The 16,495-nt window shown below is 38.8% G+C and overlaps 1 protein-coding gene across 1 annotated transcript in view; it reads right to left on the reverse strand.

The window, feature by feature from the left end:
• Positions 1-16,495, reverse strand: part of HADHA (hydroxyacyl-CoA dehydrogenase trifunctional multienzyme complex subunit alpha) — a 41,411-nt gene that overhangs the window by 22,564 nt on the left and 2,352 nt on the right. Inside the window, exons 2-9 of the mRNA XM_061154979.1 lie at positions 13,647-13,688; positions 13,483-13,553; positions 12,054-12,187; positions 6,443-6,581; positions 5,346-5,465; positions 3,921-4,023; positions 836-958; positions 258-376 (exon numbers count right to left, since the gene is read on the reverse strand). Of these exons, the coding sequence (XP_061010962.1) occupies positions 258-376; positions 836-958; positions 3,921-4,023; positions 5,346-5,465; positions 6,443-6,581; positions 12,054-12,187; positions 13,483-13,553; positions 13,647-13,688 (851 nt within the window). The remainder of the gene's footprint in view (positions 1-257; positions 377-835; positions 959-3,920; positions 4,024-5,345; positions 5,466-6,442; positions 6,582-12,053; positions 12,188-13,482; positions 13,554-13,646; positions 13,689-16,495) is intronic.

Consider the following 16,495-nt stretch of genomic DNA (forward strand, 5'->3'; position numbering starts at 1 on the left):
CTTTCCTGGTTTATAACTGGTAATTTTAAGCTCATTAACTAAAAAGTATGCCTGGTACTAATTTCCCCCAAATATCCATTTATGTAAATCCTCATAGCTTGCTATGCTCATGTGTTATTTTTAGTTAAGTATTTTGACAGCAGCATGAAGAACTTTAGTGCTGGCATGCATGGTGCAGAAAGAATGGCAATAAAGAGTACTGCTCTAGACAGAGGGAAGAAACATGAGAGATGTTGGAGGATGGCGTAAAGACTCACATCAATTATTTTCAGGGGTGCAGGATAAAGGCCTTTGGTCTGCTTTCGTACTTTTTCTTCCACCTTTTTGTAAATCTGTTGCCTGACAAATGGAATACTCAAGGCGTATGACGTCAATTCTGTAAGGTAAAATGCTATTAGCTTCATACTGGTAAGGGCCCAGCCTCCATTATTAGTTTGTTCTGTAAACTCCACAAAAATGCAGGGATTCTAGTTCTCTGAAAGAACTGTTCTTTACTCTATATACACAATCTAAATCGCAACCTAAGCACTTCTTTAAACGTAAGTTGGTAAGTATTAAAGCTGAGTGTTGGGTACATGGTATTTATTACACAATTGTATTATTCCATTTTGGTATTGCTTTAAATTTTCCAAAATAAAAAGTTTTTTCTGAAAATGTCTTTAACAATGTAAGATCCAGGACTAGAGCTTAGAGCAGAGTTATTGCACCCTCTAAGGCTTAGTTTACACTTAAGAGTAAACAATGCACTTATTTTTTCCTTATTCAAATGTATAGCAAGTCAAATTAAATTCCCTGGAGAGAAGTTGTGTTTTTGTTCTTTAATAATGACACTCACTTTCTACCAATCCCTTGTCTCTCTTTGGAGTGATCTTTTTATCAGCTAGTCCTTTGGCAAAAGTAATTGCAACTTCTTCTAGGTATTCAATTGTTCGTTCCTCTGGAGGTTTTACTCCTGGTCCTGTAAAGATGAACACAACAGACTGGAATGTCAGTCAGGCTTGGCTCAGCCGCAGGTGGGCAAAATCCCAGGAAAACCAAAGCTGAAGACTCATACCCATTTTCAGTGCAGTTTCTAAGACAAACTAGAAACTGGTGGGTGGCAGTGTCATGAACTATGGACTCAAAAAGAGAAGTCACACTGAGCAAAGGTGCAACAACCTACTCCAGGGAGAAAACAAATCTTAAGCCCAGTAAATCTGGCTTCCACTTCTGAGGAGGATGTATTATGTCTCATGAGATTTGTATTCTCGCTGCAAAACTGGAAAAAAATGTCAATTGCAAAATCACTTTGTAAAGATACTGGAGAGCTGTGGAAGCAACAAAGGTTATATAAATAGAATTCCAGAGAGGGAAGAGCCTGTCAGAGGTGAACTGTGGACATTCTCTTTTCTGCAGGCACGTGATGCTTTTGGGCATGGGCTGAGGACTGGATGTGGCTCAGGCAGAAGGATGCTACTGAGGGAATGTGAAATGATCAGAGCTTTTGGTGGTCACATACAATAGGTCAGAACTAGAAAAAATCAAATACAAGGCTAGTTTTCCCCCATGGAACATCTGTGAAGTTCTAAAGTGGTACAAGAGGCTGAAAGCTAGAGTGTAATCTCTCACAGCGTCATAATGTTTAGCATAGCAGTACTTCCACAGAGAGAGGAACTTGCCAAAAACATCAACTGATTTTTCACTTGAGGCCTTTGCCTGACACCAAACTTACTGAAGGGAGGAAAATAAAGAGCTACACTCAAAAACCCCAAAGGCTGTTTTTACAGCCTTTGAAAACACACACCCACCAGGCTCTCAATCAAAAGCTTTTAAGAGCCACACTGGAGGGAGAGGAGGCTGGGGTTGACAAGGCAATCTGGTGCAATCTTATGGTATGTAGGAAACAAAATACCAATAGAGGGAGAAACCTGCAACAAATATACAAACAATCTCTCCATTAAGACATCCACCCTATTTTCAGCCTCTGTGGAGACAAAAAACGAACTAAGTCACTAACTGCCGAATAACAAAAATGCACAGGGTCCATGGAAGTCATAATGCTGGAATTATGGAAGAATATGGGAGATCAGTTGCTACAGAAAAGAAGCGCTTCAGAGACCTACAGAGGGGCCCCTTGAAACTCTGGCCAAGTTATCATTCTGCACGTGCATTAGAGGAAACTATCTGAGGTCAGGGAGAGAGCCATCTTTATAAAGGCATGAAAAAAAGTAAGAAAAAAATGACTAGGAGACAAACTGACTGATAGAAACAGATGCAGAAAATGGAAAGACAGAATAAGCAGATACAAAGGTTAGAAAGGTTACTGTAAATTCATGCTGTATGTTCAAGAAGATAGAGGAAAACAGAAACATAATAAGGAAAAATTGAAGATTTAACAGTGAATCAAATGTTACTTCTAAATATGAGAAAAAAACAATGCTGAAACAAAAAATACAGGTGATTGGATTAATAGCAAATTATACAGTGAAGAAGAAAAAATCAGGAAACTTGGAATATATGGCAAAGAAATATAAACAGAATGAAAAAGAAAAACAGAGCTTCTAACATATGTGAGGCCAAGGTCTCAGAAAAAAGGTAGGGAACTGAGAAGACAAAAGATCTATACTCTAAAAACTATAAGATGCTAATGAAAGAAACTGAAGATGACACAAACTGATGGGAAGATATACCATTTTCTTGGATTGGATGAATCAATATTGTCAAAAAGACTATACTACCCAAGGCAATCTACGGATTCAATGCAATCCCTATCAAATTACCAATGGCTCTTGTCAGAGAATTAGAAGAAAGAAATCTTAAAATTTGCATGGCGACACAAAAGACCCTGCAGTCATCAAAATAGTATGGTACTGGCACAAAAACAGAAATATAGATCAATGGAACAGGACAGAAGGCCCAGAAGTAAATCTGCACACTTATGGTCAAGAAATCTACGACAAAGAAGGCAAAACTACAATGGAGGAAAGACAGCCTCTTCAATAAGTGGTGCTGGAAAAACTGGAGAGCTACATGTAAAAGAATGAAATTAGAACATTTTCTAATACCATACACAAAAATAAACTCAAAATGGATTAAAGACCTAAATGTAAGGACAGGAACTATAAAACTCTTAGAGAAAAACAGAACTCTCTGACATAAATTGCAGCAAGATCCTCTTTGACCCACCTCCTCGAGTAATGGAAATAAAAAACAAAAGTAATGAATGAGATCTAATAAAATTTAAGAGCTTTTGCACAGTGAAGGAAACTATTAATATAAACAAGATAAAATGACAACCTTCAGAATGGGAGAAAATAACTGAAAACAAAGCAACCAACAAAGAATTAATCTCCAAAATGTACAAGTAGCTCATGAAGGGAGTTTCCTTGATAGCTCAATTGGTAAAGAATCTGCCTGCAAAAAAGGAGACCTTGGTTTGATTCCTAGGTCAGGAAGATCCACTGGAGAAGGGATAGGCTACCCACTCCAGTATTCCTGGGTTTCCCTGGCGGCTCAACTGGTAAAGAATCCGCCCGCAATGCGGGAGACCTGGGTTTGATCCCTGGGTTGGGAGGATCCTCTGGAGAAGGGAACAGCTACCCACTCCAGTATTCTAGCCTGGAAAATTCCATGAGGTTGCAAAGACTCGGACACGACTGAGCGACTTTCACTTTCACCTTCATGCAACTCACTATCAGAAAAGCAAACAACCCAGTCAAAAAGTGGGTGGACGATCTAAACAAGCATTTCTCCAAAGAAGACATACAGCAGATGGCCAATAAACACAGGAAAAGATGCTCAATATTGTTCATCAGTAGAGAAATGCAAATGACTCATTTCTTAAGTATATGAATTTTACTTTAACCAATATTCAAGATATTAGCACTTTAAGAAAATATATAACTTCATAAGGCTCAATTCTGAGTCATGTTAACACTTACCCAGTGGTTCCACCAGTTGGTCAACCAGTCCCATTTTCTTTGCTCTGTCTGCACGAATGCCTCTACCAGTCAGCATCATGTCAAAAGCAGCAGGTATACCCACCTAACAGGGAAGCAAGGATTCGAGTAGAAGGGGAAAAATATCAGAGTGACAATTACAATTTACAAATCATACAACTGAGCAAAATAATTATTAAAATAAGAAAAGTCAAACAAGATTTTCATGCTATGTATCAAATAATGAAATTTTATACACTGATACACATTCAGGTAACTTTTAGTTTTAGAAACCTCCACTTGAAGTGAAAATGTCTTTATATATCTTGTTTAATTCAGTATGTAGGATTTCTGTCTTATGGATTGATAAAGTGGAGGAAAAAAAACTCATGTTTTCTAAAATTGTACAATTACGTCATTTTGAGTTTCTTCTCTATCATTTGTATAATATTTAAAATAGTAGAGACTTTGAGAAACTTCATCATTTTGAAAATGTCTTTACAAAGGATCTCAGACTTGGGATTTCCCTCGTGGTCCAGTGGTTAAGACTCTGCACTCTCAACCTGTGCAGGGGGCCCAGGTTCAATCCCTGGGAGGGTCGGAAATACCCACCTCTTCCAACAATAACAAAAGAAACTCAGCTATATTTTTTACATACATATAGGCATATTCATTCTTTCAATAAATCCTCTTGACAATTTCTATGAAGAAATATACACTATTTATTATCAGAATGAATACCATAAGCTTTCCCATTTTTCTGTGTCCAACTCATATCAATTTCTCTCCAAAGAGCATTTCTGTGGAGTGCTGTTTTCCTGAAGAATCTATAGTGCCAGAGGCCATGAGGTTCAGGCAGTCCTCATGTTTGATGTTAAGATTGCTCTGTAGCCTCCAGGTCTCACTGTCCTTCTCCTTCTTAATAGTTCAAAAGCTGGATTGGGACCCTTTTGGTTTTATAGAATACAATGAGATATTCCAGGGACTTCCCTGGTGGTCCAGTGTTAAGACTGTACTTCCACTGTCAAGGGTTTGATCCCTGGTCAGGGAACTAAGATTCCACATGCTGTGCAGCCAAAAAAAAAGGTCTGTCTCTTACAGTTATCATGAGATAAGATCCAAGGATCTGAAAAGCTGATAAGATGGTACTGTGCAGAGAAGGAACAAATTAAACTGTAAGTTTCAGAAAGCAAGACATGTATGTTATTCATCTCTTCCCTTCTTTAGGGACTAACAAAGGCCCGTGATCAATCATCTTGATTAAGGAATTAAAAAAATAAACAGACATTGATCTCATATATTCATATTTTATTTGGTTTCTAAATTTTACCATGAGTACACATACAATACCTTCTGTACAACAGGAAATAGATCAAACAGATACATAGGACTGAGGATCTCAAGTTCACATGGAGATCTTAAACTCACCATCTTGGGCAGCCTTTGTGTGGCTCCTGCTCCTGGTAAGATTCCAAGCAAGACCTCAGGGGAACCCAATACTGTTTTCTTATCTTTTGTTGCTATTCTGTATTGGCATGAAATGGCAAGCTTCAAACAAATGAAGGAAAATTAGAATGTTAAAAAATGTAGTTTTATAGCATTTTAAGATATGTGAGGGTATAAAAATTACTTATAAAGCAGGAATGTGCCCACAGAATAAACTGAAATTCCTTAGGCTGGCATTTGATGCTTTCTAGAATTAACCTTTCTGGCTTTCCTTCATTTCTCTTCCCTACGTTATTAAACTCTTTTAGGGCTGCAGATTCCCTTGAAAATCTGCTGAAAAGTATGGAAATTCTCAAAAGAAAAATGCACATACAATTATAGAGGTATCCCAGGTTTAGAAGCCCTATACCCTATAAAGACTCTTCAGTCAAGCAGGCCTACTTATGGTATCCTAATTAGACTTTGTTATCCTTGTCTTTGCTCACATCATGCCACATGTGGAATGTTTTGCCACTGTTTTCTGGTTAATCAAATTCTGCTTATCTTTTAGAACCAGACACAGCTTTCCTTAATTAATGCGTGAAAGTGGCTAGTATAGAACCCAGCACGTGATAAATGTCCAAAAAATGTTCCCCCCCGCCCCTTCTTCTTTTCTATATGCTCCAGTCTGGTAAGTATCCCCTCTCTCAGACCTTGTGTTATTCATCATCTTTACTACACACAGAACACATGACATACACTATATGCTAACTGTCTCAACTAAAGTAGCTCAAGAGCATGAACTGCACTTCTGAATTTCTGCCTTGAAAACTTGAACAAGGTTTTTTAGAACTGAAAGGGAACTTAGGGATCTAGTTCAACTCTTCTCAATTTATAAATGAAAACGTGCTACTCTGATTTGCTTGCTCAGTGCCATGAGACTAAGACTAAAAACCTACCCAGAAGTTTAATGACTCAGAAAAAGTTGACTCGCCCTTAAGAGCTTTTCTTAAGGCAAAACAGTGGCCTAAAGGTTTGCAGCTGGTGGATCCCAACAATGAGCTGGCCTGTGTCTCGTTGACTCTGGAAAAAATCTGTACCTCAAGTCCTCCTCCTAAGCAGGATCCGTTGATGGCAGCCACGACAGGCTTTGTGGACTTCTCAAGTTTCTCAAACATTTTCTGTGCTTCTTGTGATATTTGCGTTACCTCTTGAGAGGTCGTGCAAGCATTTAACATGCTGCAGTAAACATGAAAGCAGAGAACAGAAGAAAAAAAAAACCATAGATAAAACTACAACTCACTTTATTCAGTACTTCATCCACCATAACCTCATTGTACCATATATCAATATTTGGCAATGAGTCTTCAAATACTCAGAAGTTTAAGAAGAATGATTTTTTCTCAGATAGCACTAATATCAGTGACATCATCTCTCTATAAAATTCAGGGAACATGAACAAAACATGGTGAATAATCTATATCTGCTTTGATAGCAAATCATTAGATTACAAACCATCTTCTGGTAAATAATTTCATGATCAGATTAAACATTTTAATTATCAGGTAGCTTTCAGATTGAACATCAGTGGAAATGACAGAGAAAAAAGCTTCTCTTACAACAGTGTTTCCTCAACATCCTTTAATTTCAGGTTGCTTCATTTGCTACTTAACTGTTTCTGAACACATTTAAGCTGCGGGTTTTTCATTTTTGATCAAAGATAACTGATTTCCTGTCATTTTGTGTGCTGGGAATGGCTCAGCTAGCCTCACAGAAGCTGCAAGTATTTTCCTAAGGATTTAGGTGGCTACTATTGGGTACATCAATGTCTTGCTAGGCTGAAATAACCAAGCCAAAAGAAAAAGTCCTTAATGTAGATAACTCTGCTTTTTAAAAAAAATAAACAGAGTATTTATAAATTTCTAATTGCTGTACATAAACAAAGAAGAGTACACAATATTCAGTTCAGTTCAGTCAAGTCCAACTCTTTGTGACCCCATGAACTGCATGCAGCACACCAGGCGTCCCTGTCCATCACCAACTCCCAGAGACTACCCAAACTCATGTCCATTGAGTCGGTAATGCCATCTAACCATCTCATCCTCTGTTGTCTCCTTCTCTTCCTGCCCTCAATCTTTCCCAGCATCAGGGTCTTTTCCAATGAGTCAACTCTTCTCATCAGGTGGTCAAAGGATTGGAGTTTCAGTTACAATGAACACCCAGGACTGATTTCCTTTAGGATGGACTGGTTGGATCTCCTTGCAGTCCAAGGGACTCTCAAGAGTCTTCTCCAACACCACAGTTCAAAAGCATCAATTCTTCGGTGCTCAGCTTTCTTTATAGTCCAACTCTCACATGCACACATGACTATTGGAAAAACCATAGCCTTGACTAGATGGACCTTTGCTGACAAAGGAATGTCTCTGCTTTTTAATATGTTGTCTAGGTTGATTATAACTTTCCTTCCAAGGAGTAAGCATCTTTTAATTTTATGGCTGCAATCACCATCTGCAGTGATTTTGGAGCCCCAAAAAATAAAGCCAGCCACTGTTTCCCCATCTATTTGCCATGAAGTGACGGGACCGGATGCCATGATCTTCGTTTTCTGAATGTGGAGCTTTAAGCCAACTTTTTCACTCACCTCTTTCACTTTCATCAAGAGGTTCTTTAGTTCTTCTTCACTGTCTGCCATAAGGGTGGTGTCATCTGCATATCTGAGGTTATTGATCTTTCTTCCGGCAATCTTGATTCCAGCTTGTGCTTCCTCCAGCCTAGCGTTTCTCATGATGTACTCTGCATAGAAGTTAAATAAGCAGGGTGACAATATACAGCCTTGATGTACTCCTTTTCCTATTTGGAACCAGTCTATTGTTCCATGTCCAGTTCTAACCGTTGCTTCCTGACCTGCATAGAGGTCTCTCAAGAGGCAGATCAGGCGGTCTGGTATTCCCATCTCCTTCAGAATTTTCCACAGTTTATTGTGATCCACACAGTCAAAGGCTTTGGCATAGTCAATAAAGCAGAAATAGATGTTTTTCTGGAACCCTCTTGCTTTTTTGATGATCCAGCAGATGTTGGCAATTTGATCTCTGGTTCCTCTGCCTTTTCTAAAACTAGCCTGAACATCTGAAAGTTCACGGTTCACATATTGCTGAAGCCTGGCTTGGAGAATTTTGAGCATTACTTTACTAGCATGTGAGATGAGTGCAATTGTGCGGTAGTTTGAGCATTCTTTGGCATTGCCTTTTTTTGGGATTGGAATGAAAACTGACCGTTTTCAGTCCTGTGGCCACTGCTGAGTTTTCCAAATTTGCTGACATATTAAGTGCAGCACTTTCACAGCATCGTCTTTCAGGATTTGAAATAGCTCAACTGGAATTCCATCACCTCCACTAGCTTTGTTTGTAGTGATGCTTCCTAAGGCCCACTTGACTTCACATTCCAGGATGTCTGGCTCTAGGTGAGTGATCACACCACTGTGATTATCTTTTTATAAGATAATCAAGGGTCGTGAAGATCTTTTTTGTACAGTTCTTCTGTGTATTCTTGCCACCTCTTTTTTTTTTTTTTCCTTTATTTTTTTTTCAGTGGGTTTTGTCATACATTGATATGAATCAGCCATAGATTTACACGTATTCCCCATCCCGATCCCCCCTCCCACCTCCCTCTCCACCCGATTCCTCTGGGTCTTCCCAGTGCACCAGGCCCGAGCACTTGTCTCATGCATCCCACCTGGGCTGGTGATCTGTTTCACCATAGATAATATACATGCTGTTCTTTCGAAACATCCCACCCTCACCTTCTCCCACAGAGTTCAAAAGTCTGTTCTGTACTTCTGTGTCTCTTTTTCTGTTTTGCATATATGGCCACCTCTTCTTAATATCTTCTGCTTCTGTTAGGTCCACACCATTTCTGTTCTTTATTGAGCCTATCTTTGCATGAAATGTTCCCTTGGTATCTCTGATTTTCTTGAAGAGATCTCTAGTCTTTCCCATTCTGTTATTTTCCTCTATTTCTTTGCATTGATCGCTGAGTAGGACTTTCTTATCTCTCCATGCTATTCTTTGGAACTCTGCATTCAAATGAGTATATCTTTCCTTTTCTCCTTTGCTTTCACTTCTCTTCTTTTCACAGCTATTTGTAAGGCCTCCTCAGACAGCCATTTTGCTTTTTCGCATTTCTTTTTCTTGGGGATGGTCTTGATCCCTCTCTACTGTACAATGTCACAAACCTTCACCCATAGTTCATCAGGCACTCTACCAGATCTAGTCCCTCAAATCTATTTCTCACTTCCACTGTATAATCATAAGGGATTTGATTTAGGTCATACCTGAATGGTCTAGTGGTTTTCCCCACTTTCTTCAATTGAAGTCTGAATTTGGCAATAAGGAGTTCATGATCTGAGCCACAGTCAGCTCCCAGTCTTGTTTTTGCTGACTGTATAGAGCTTCTCCATCTTTGGCTGCAAAGAATATAGTCAACCTGATTTCGGTGTTGGCCATCTGGTGATGTCCACGTGTAGAGTCTTCTCTTGTGTTGTTGAAAGAGGGTGTTTACTATGACCAGTGCGTTCTCTTGGCAAAACTCGATTAGCCTTTGCCCTGCTTCATTCTGTACTCTGAGGCCAAATTTGCCTGTTACTCCAGGTGTTTCTTGACTTCCTACTTTTGCATTCCAGTCCCCTATAATGAAAAGGACATCTTTTTTGGGTGTTAGTTCTAAAAGGTCTTGTAGATCTTCATAGAGCTGTTCAACTTCAGCTTCTTCAGTGTTACTGGTTGGGGCACAGACTTGGATTACCGTGATATTGAATGGTTTGCCTTGGAAATGAACAGAGATCATTCTGTGGTTTTTGAGATTGCATCCAAGTACTGCATTTCAGATTCTTTTGTTGACTATGATGGCTACTCCATTTCTTCTAAGGGATTCCTGCCCATAATAATGGTGATCTGAGTTAAATTCACCCATTCCTGTCCATTTTAGTTCGCTGATTCCTAGAATGTCAACGTTCACTCTTGCCATCTCCTGTTTGATCACTTCCAATTTGCCTTGATTCATGGACCTAACATTCCAGGTTCCTATGCAATATTGCTCTTTATAGCATCGGACCTTGCTTCTATCACCAGTCCCATCCACAGCTGGGTGCTATTTTTTCTTTGGCTCCATCCCTTCATTCTTTCTGGAGTTATTTCTCCCTTATTTCGGCACCCACTGACCTGGGGAGTTCATCTTTCAGTGTCCTATCTTTTTGCCTTTTCATACTGTTCATGGGGTTCTCAAGGCAAGAATACTGAAGTGGTTTGCCATTCCCTTCTCTAGTGGACCACATTCTGTCAGATCTCTCTGCCATGACCTGTCCATTTTAGGTGGCCCCACAAGGCATGGCTTAGTTTCACTGAGTTAGAGAAGGCTCTGGTCCATGTGATCAGATTGGCTTGTTTTCTCTGATTGTGGTTTCAGTCTGTCTGCTCTCTGATGCCCTCTCTTAGCGCCTACTGTCTTACTTGGGTTTCTCTTACCATGGACGCAGGGTATCTCCTCACAGCCATATTGAACAAAGTTTAAAAATATACAAGTACGTTAAATACAAATTACTAAGCCAATAATGCTGGCTATCATTGCCTAAACTGCAAAGAATCATAAAACAAATACCTATTTTTTACAGAATTAACAAATGTCAACATTTTAACCCATTAAACAAACACTAAGACATCATCTCTCATTTTTGCTTTAAAGTGTAAAAAAGTTTTATATATATATATAAAATATCATGAAAAAAAGAAAGAAAATATTAGTTGTATTGGTATTCTCTGACCTCCTCAGGTTCTATCAGCTACTTTATTTACCCTGAAACATCCATTATCATATACTTGTGGTACAGTCTTCAGACCAACTATGTAATTGTATCCATAAACAATACAGAGAAGTATTTTACGTGTTGTTTTAAAATGTTTATATAAACTATATACTGTACCAAATATTTTGCGAGATGCTTTGTTTTTTTAATTTAACATTATATTCTTGAGTTCTAACATTACGCTGTAGATCTAGTTAGATCCTTTGAATTGTTTTTGTAGCACTTTATCTTAAGAATATTCCACATTTACTTATCTATTTCCCTCATGGCTGACAGCTTGTTTCAAATTCTTCACTATTGTAAATTACACAGGACTGAACATCCTTATGCATGTATGGGTCCTTAAAAACAAAGGTTGGGATTTTTCCAGCATACATACCTAGATGAGGTATCTCTTAATTATATGATACGTGTATTTTCAGTTTTACTAAATTTTATCAAATTGTTCTGCAAGGTGGCTATACCAATTTTCAGTCCTACTAGTAATGCTCAACTTTCTCACTTTCCCAAGTCTTCGCTAACATAATATTTTCAAACTTTTAAATGTTTGCTGGTCTGATAGAAAAAAAGGGCATCTCATTGTTAGTTTGGTTTTATAGTAATTTTTTTATTCTACTCAAATACTGCTCCTTGAACTACTTTCAACTTCTTTAAAGAAAGGCTGGATTCAGTCTTATAAGGTTTAAGCAACAAGCCTTTTCTTTATCACCTTTATTTATATTCATGAAAATAACATAAAAAGTAACTTTCAGAGAAAATTTACTTCTACTTTCTTTTCAAATGAGAAATGATAAGGCCTAAAAAACATACCATTAGCCAAGATAAAAAGTGATTTCAAATTTTCTGAAACTTACTTGAGATCGGCACCTGCAATGAAGCAGCCTGGCTTTGTTGAGATAAGGACGGCACTTCTGATCTGACTGCTAGACCAGACTTCATTCATTACTTCCATGAACTCTGAATGCAGTTCTTGACTTAGAGTATTCACCTGCCGAAGGGAAATACACATAAATCTAAGTGTTTAAATTTGAAGTAGTAGATATACATACAAACCACCACCCAATACTATTTTGATTACAGGAAATATATTTACGCAGGAGAAATATACTGTTTTAACAGTTTCTTTTAAGAAACAGGGAAATAAAGAAACCAAAAAGCCAGCAGCTGTTTACTCAGGTACTTTGGCCAATGCCTCCCTCTAAAAATAGTTCTCCTTTAAGGAGGAACTCATATTCCTAAGAGTTTGAATCATATGCAGGCTATAAAGTAAGTCTACATTTATCAGCATGGAAAAAAATTTGTATAATGTTAAGGGAAAAAAGAATCAAAATTAGACAAATAGTATGATCTTAATTTTTAGAATACTGTTTGTTGAATCTGGATTGAATGTTAAAAGTGGTTATTTTGGGGTTTGGAGTATGAATGACTGTTATTTTCCTCTTAATTGCTTTCAAATGTCTGACCATAGGCATTTGTTATTTTTGTGTTCAGAAAAAATGCTTAATTTAGAAAATACTGAAAAAATACCATAAGTCTGAATCACTGCTCAGTAAATGCCAACTTCACTCTAGAGAGAGGGACTGGCTCTTACTTTCCTTAATTTGTGTTAGTTGTTAATTGCTTGCATCTAGGTCCTCCTACTTCATTTAGGTCTCTGGTAACAAGATTTCTGAAACAAGAAATCTTTACAGCAACTTTAGGTGGGGGGGAAGAATGAGCTCCTCAAATATAGCTTTTCTTGGCAACAGACTGGATTAATGCTGCATATTTTGTTGAAGTTGCCAAAAACAAATGAAGCTCCACTTTGAGTGGGATTTGATTTCTGATAACATGAATTGCACTAAGTCATTCAAGGCCCTCAGGAACCTTAATGACATTTAACTCAGTCATCTTACTACAAGTAATGACTCATGTAAGGCAGGATAAGAAAGTTGACATAAGAACCTCATAGTTAGGACAAGTAGGTCAATATTCTTATAAACAAAGCTTGCACTTGGCTTCTTATCTAATAAATCATCTTATAATTCTACAGTGTAACAGAAGGCTTTTGTTAATCCTTGATGTTAATCTGACACCTCCAGTGAACTAGAAAGAATTCTTAAACAAGGATGTCTACTGCAGAAGACTGAATCCTGTGGGCAAGTTCTCAAACTCTAACTATCAAAACTATAAACTCATACAACAAGATTAGTGCCAAATTGGTGGATTTATTTCTCTGCCATTCAGGAATGCATTAATGAATGCAGTGAGTAAAAATAAACTGCAGTAAATTAAATTAGGTACCTTTGAATTGGGTGAGTTAATTCGGATAACTGCCACATCCCCTTTGACTCCATAGTTAATATGGGTTCTGGCTAAAAAGAGAAGGAAAACTTATTTGTAAACAAGTTTATGGCTAAATAAGTATAAAAAGCAATGAAAGCATGTCATTGAGAAATTAAACTTACTCAGCAAAACAGAGGACCTTGTAAAACTGCGGCAAATATAACCTGTAAGAAAAACGTATTTCACAATTAATTATTTTCAAAACAGAACTTCTATTTGTTGTTTTGTTGTTCAGGTGCTAAGTGTGTCCAACTCTTTGTGACCCCCATGGACTGCATCATGCCAGGCTCCTCTGTCCTCCACTATCCCCTGGAGTTTGTTCAAACTCATGAAATTCATGAATTTCTATAATACCTGCTACATATAAGGAAGCTGGAGTTTACAACAAGAAAACCAAAATTAGAACAAAGTGTTCCAGATCATTATTGTGACTATTACTGTATCTTTTTTGTTTCAATTATCAGGTCATATGATTCAGTTCAGTTCAGTTCAGTTGCTCAGTCCTGTCTGACTCTTTGCGACCCCACGAATCATAGCACGCCAGGCCTCCCTGTCCAACACCAACTCCCAGAGTTTACTCAAACTCATGTCCATCGAGTTGGTGATGCCATCCAGCCATCTCATCCTCTGTCATCCCCTTCTCCTCCTGCCCCCAATCCCTCCCAGGAGCAGGGTCTTTTCCAATGAGTCAACTCTTCGCATGAGGTGGCCAAAGTACTGGAGTTTCAGCTTCAGCATCAGTCCTTCCAATCAACACCCAGGACTGATCTCCTTGCAGTCCAAGGGTCATATGATTATCTGGATACTAGATGTGGTAGTTGGAAGAATGGCCTCTCAAGGATGTCCATGTCCCCAGAAATTGAGTATGTTAGGTTATATGGCAAATGGAGATAAAGGATGCAAATAGAATGAAGGTGGCTAATTAGCTGACCTTAATACAGGGAGATTAGCCAGGATTATTCAGCTATACAGTGTAATTATAAAGGAGCAGAAAAAAGGCAAAAGAACCAGAAGATGGCAGCATGAGAACCCACTCTGCGGGCTATGAAGAAGTCAATAAATGCAGGCAGCCTCTGGAAGCTAGAAAAAGCAAGGAAACGGATTCTCCCTTAGAGTGTCCAGAATGAACTCAGCCCTGCCAATACCTCTGATATACCTCTGCCAATAGCCCAATAAGACTCATTTCTGATGTCCATAACTGTAAGATCATAAATTTGTACTGTTTCAGATGCTGTTTGTGGAAATTTAGGGCCACAATAGGAAACAAATACACTAAGGCAATAAGTAATCTATTGATACAAAGCAATCTATAATGTCAGTTCCAAATGCATTCCAAATATATCTCAGGCACATTCTCCAGCCAGGTCCTCTTGCATTTTTATGGAGAGATAGACTTTCCAGTGTCATGAAAAGTAAAATCAAGGCACATCAGAGACTCGGCATGTCTCTCCATCCTGCAGTTCTTTAAAGGAGGGGAAGAGAAGGCACAGAAAAAAAGCAGTTTTGTACTGCCTTAAAGGCCAAATGACATGCTGTTAAAGAAAGAAAACTGTAGATGGCACCAGAACCACAGTGGGGTGATCAACGGTTCTGTCTGCAATTTTTTCTTTAAGCAATCCAAACCAGTACTCACAGGGCAAAGACAAAGGACCTGAAGGTCCCAAGCCTTGGGTTCAACCATCAAGTTTATCATTCACTAGCCGTACGGCCATGTATAAGTCTCTTGGAGCATTTCAGTGTTCTTACAAAGATAGAAGTAGAAGTGATGTAATGATTATAATAGTATCTGTAAATCAAAGTGCTACACTAAAGTAAATTAAGATAGGAGAAGCCAGCCATCTCCTCAATCTCCAGTGCCTCTATTTCACTAATGATAAACTTCCTTTTGCTTTTCCATTATTTGCAATCTGTATCATCTGTATTTATCACTCTTTCTTCTTTATATCTGTATCAGTTCAGTTCAGTCGCTCAGTCGTGTCCGACTCTTTGCGACCCCGTGAACCCCAGCACGCCAGGCCTCCCTGTCCATCACCAACTCCCGGAGTTTATTCAAACTCACGTCCATTGAGTCAGTGATGCCATCCAGCCATCTCATCCTCTGTCATCCCCTTCTCCTCCTGCCCTCAATCTATCCCAGCATCAGGGTCTTTTCAAATGAGTCAGTTCTTCGCATCAGGTGGCCAAAGTATTGGAGTTTCAGCTTCAACATCAGTCCCTCCAATGAACACCCAGGACTGATCTCCTTTAGGATGGACTGCTTGGATCTCCTTGCAGTCCAAGGACTCTCAAGAGTCTTCTCCAACACCACAGTATCACAGCCTCACAAAGCCTTATTTTGAGATTCTGTCTACAACAAATCTTTCCCTTGCCTGCCCCAATTTTTATCTTTATGACTCACTGTTTGGTTCTCTAATCACTGCATCTGTAGCAGCTGTTTCCTCCAAGTAAACTGCAGTCTCCTCCAACATCATCTCGGAGTCATTCATTGCACAACTAAAGTCTAGTGCAGTCCATCAGAACTGCTCCAGGCACCCAGGGTGAGCAGCAAGATAAAAATCCCTGTCTCTGTGGAGGAGGTGAAAATAGGTTTGGCATGAAAAGAGAGTTTGCCAATAAAGTAAACATTCTGTGGGAGGGGAGTCAGGTAACAAGCAATTATAACTAGAATAGGGTAAACTGAATTAGTGAGTGTGAACTGATTAGGAATGCAGGGTGGGAGAGATGAGGTGGAAAGATAGACATAAAACAAGAAACATAAATAAATTCGAAGATATGCACCTAAGAAAAAAAAGAAAATAGAGCAGGTGGAGGGGCTTGGACATGGGTTGTAATTCTGAAGACTAAATACTGGAGACAGCAGGTTTGTGCTCACTAACTTATAAATCATAAACTCTCACCCACTAACCTGCCTTTGCGCCACCCCCCCACACCCATAGAGACATACACAAAACCTCCTCTAAATCAAAAGACA

The sequence above is a fragment of the Dama dama genome, chromosome 11, assembly GCF_033118175.1.
Source record: "Dama dama isolate Ldn47 chromosome 11, ASM3311817v1, whole genome shotgun sequence".
In the NCBI taxonomy this organism is placed as follows: Eukaryota; Metazoa; Chordata; class Mammalia; order Artiodactyla; family Cervidae; genus Dama; species Dama dama.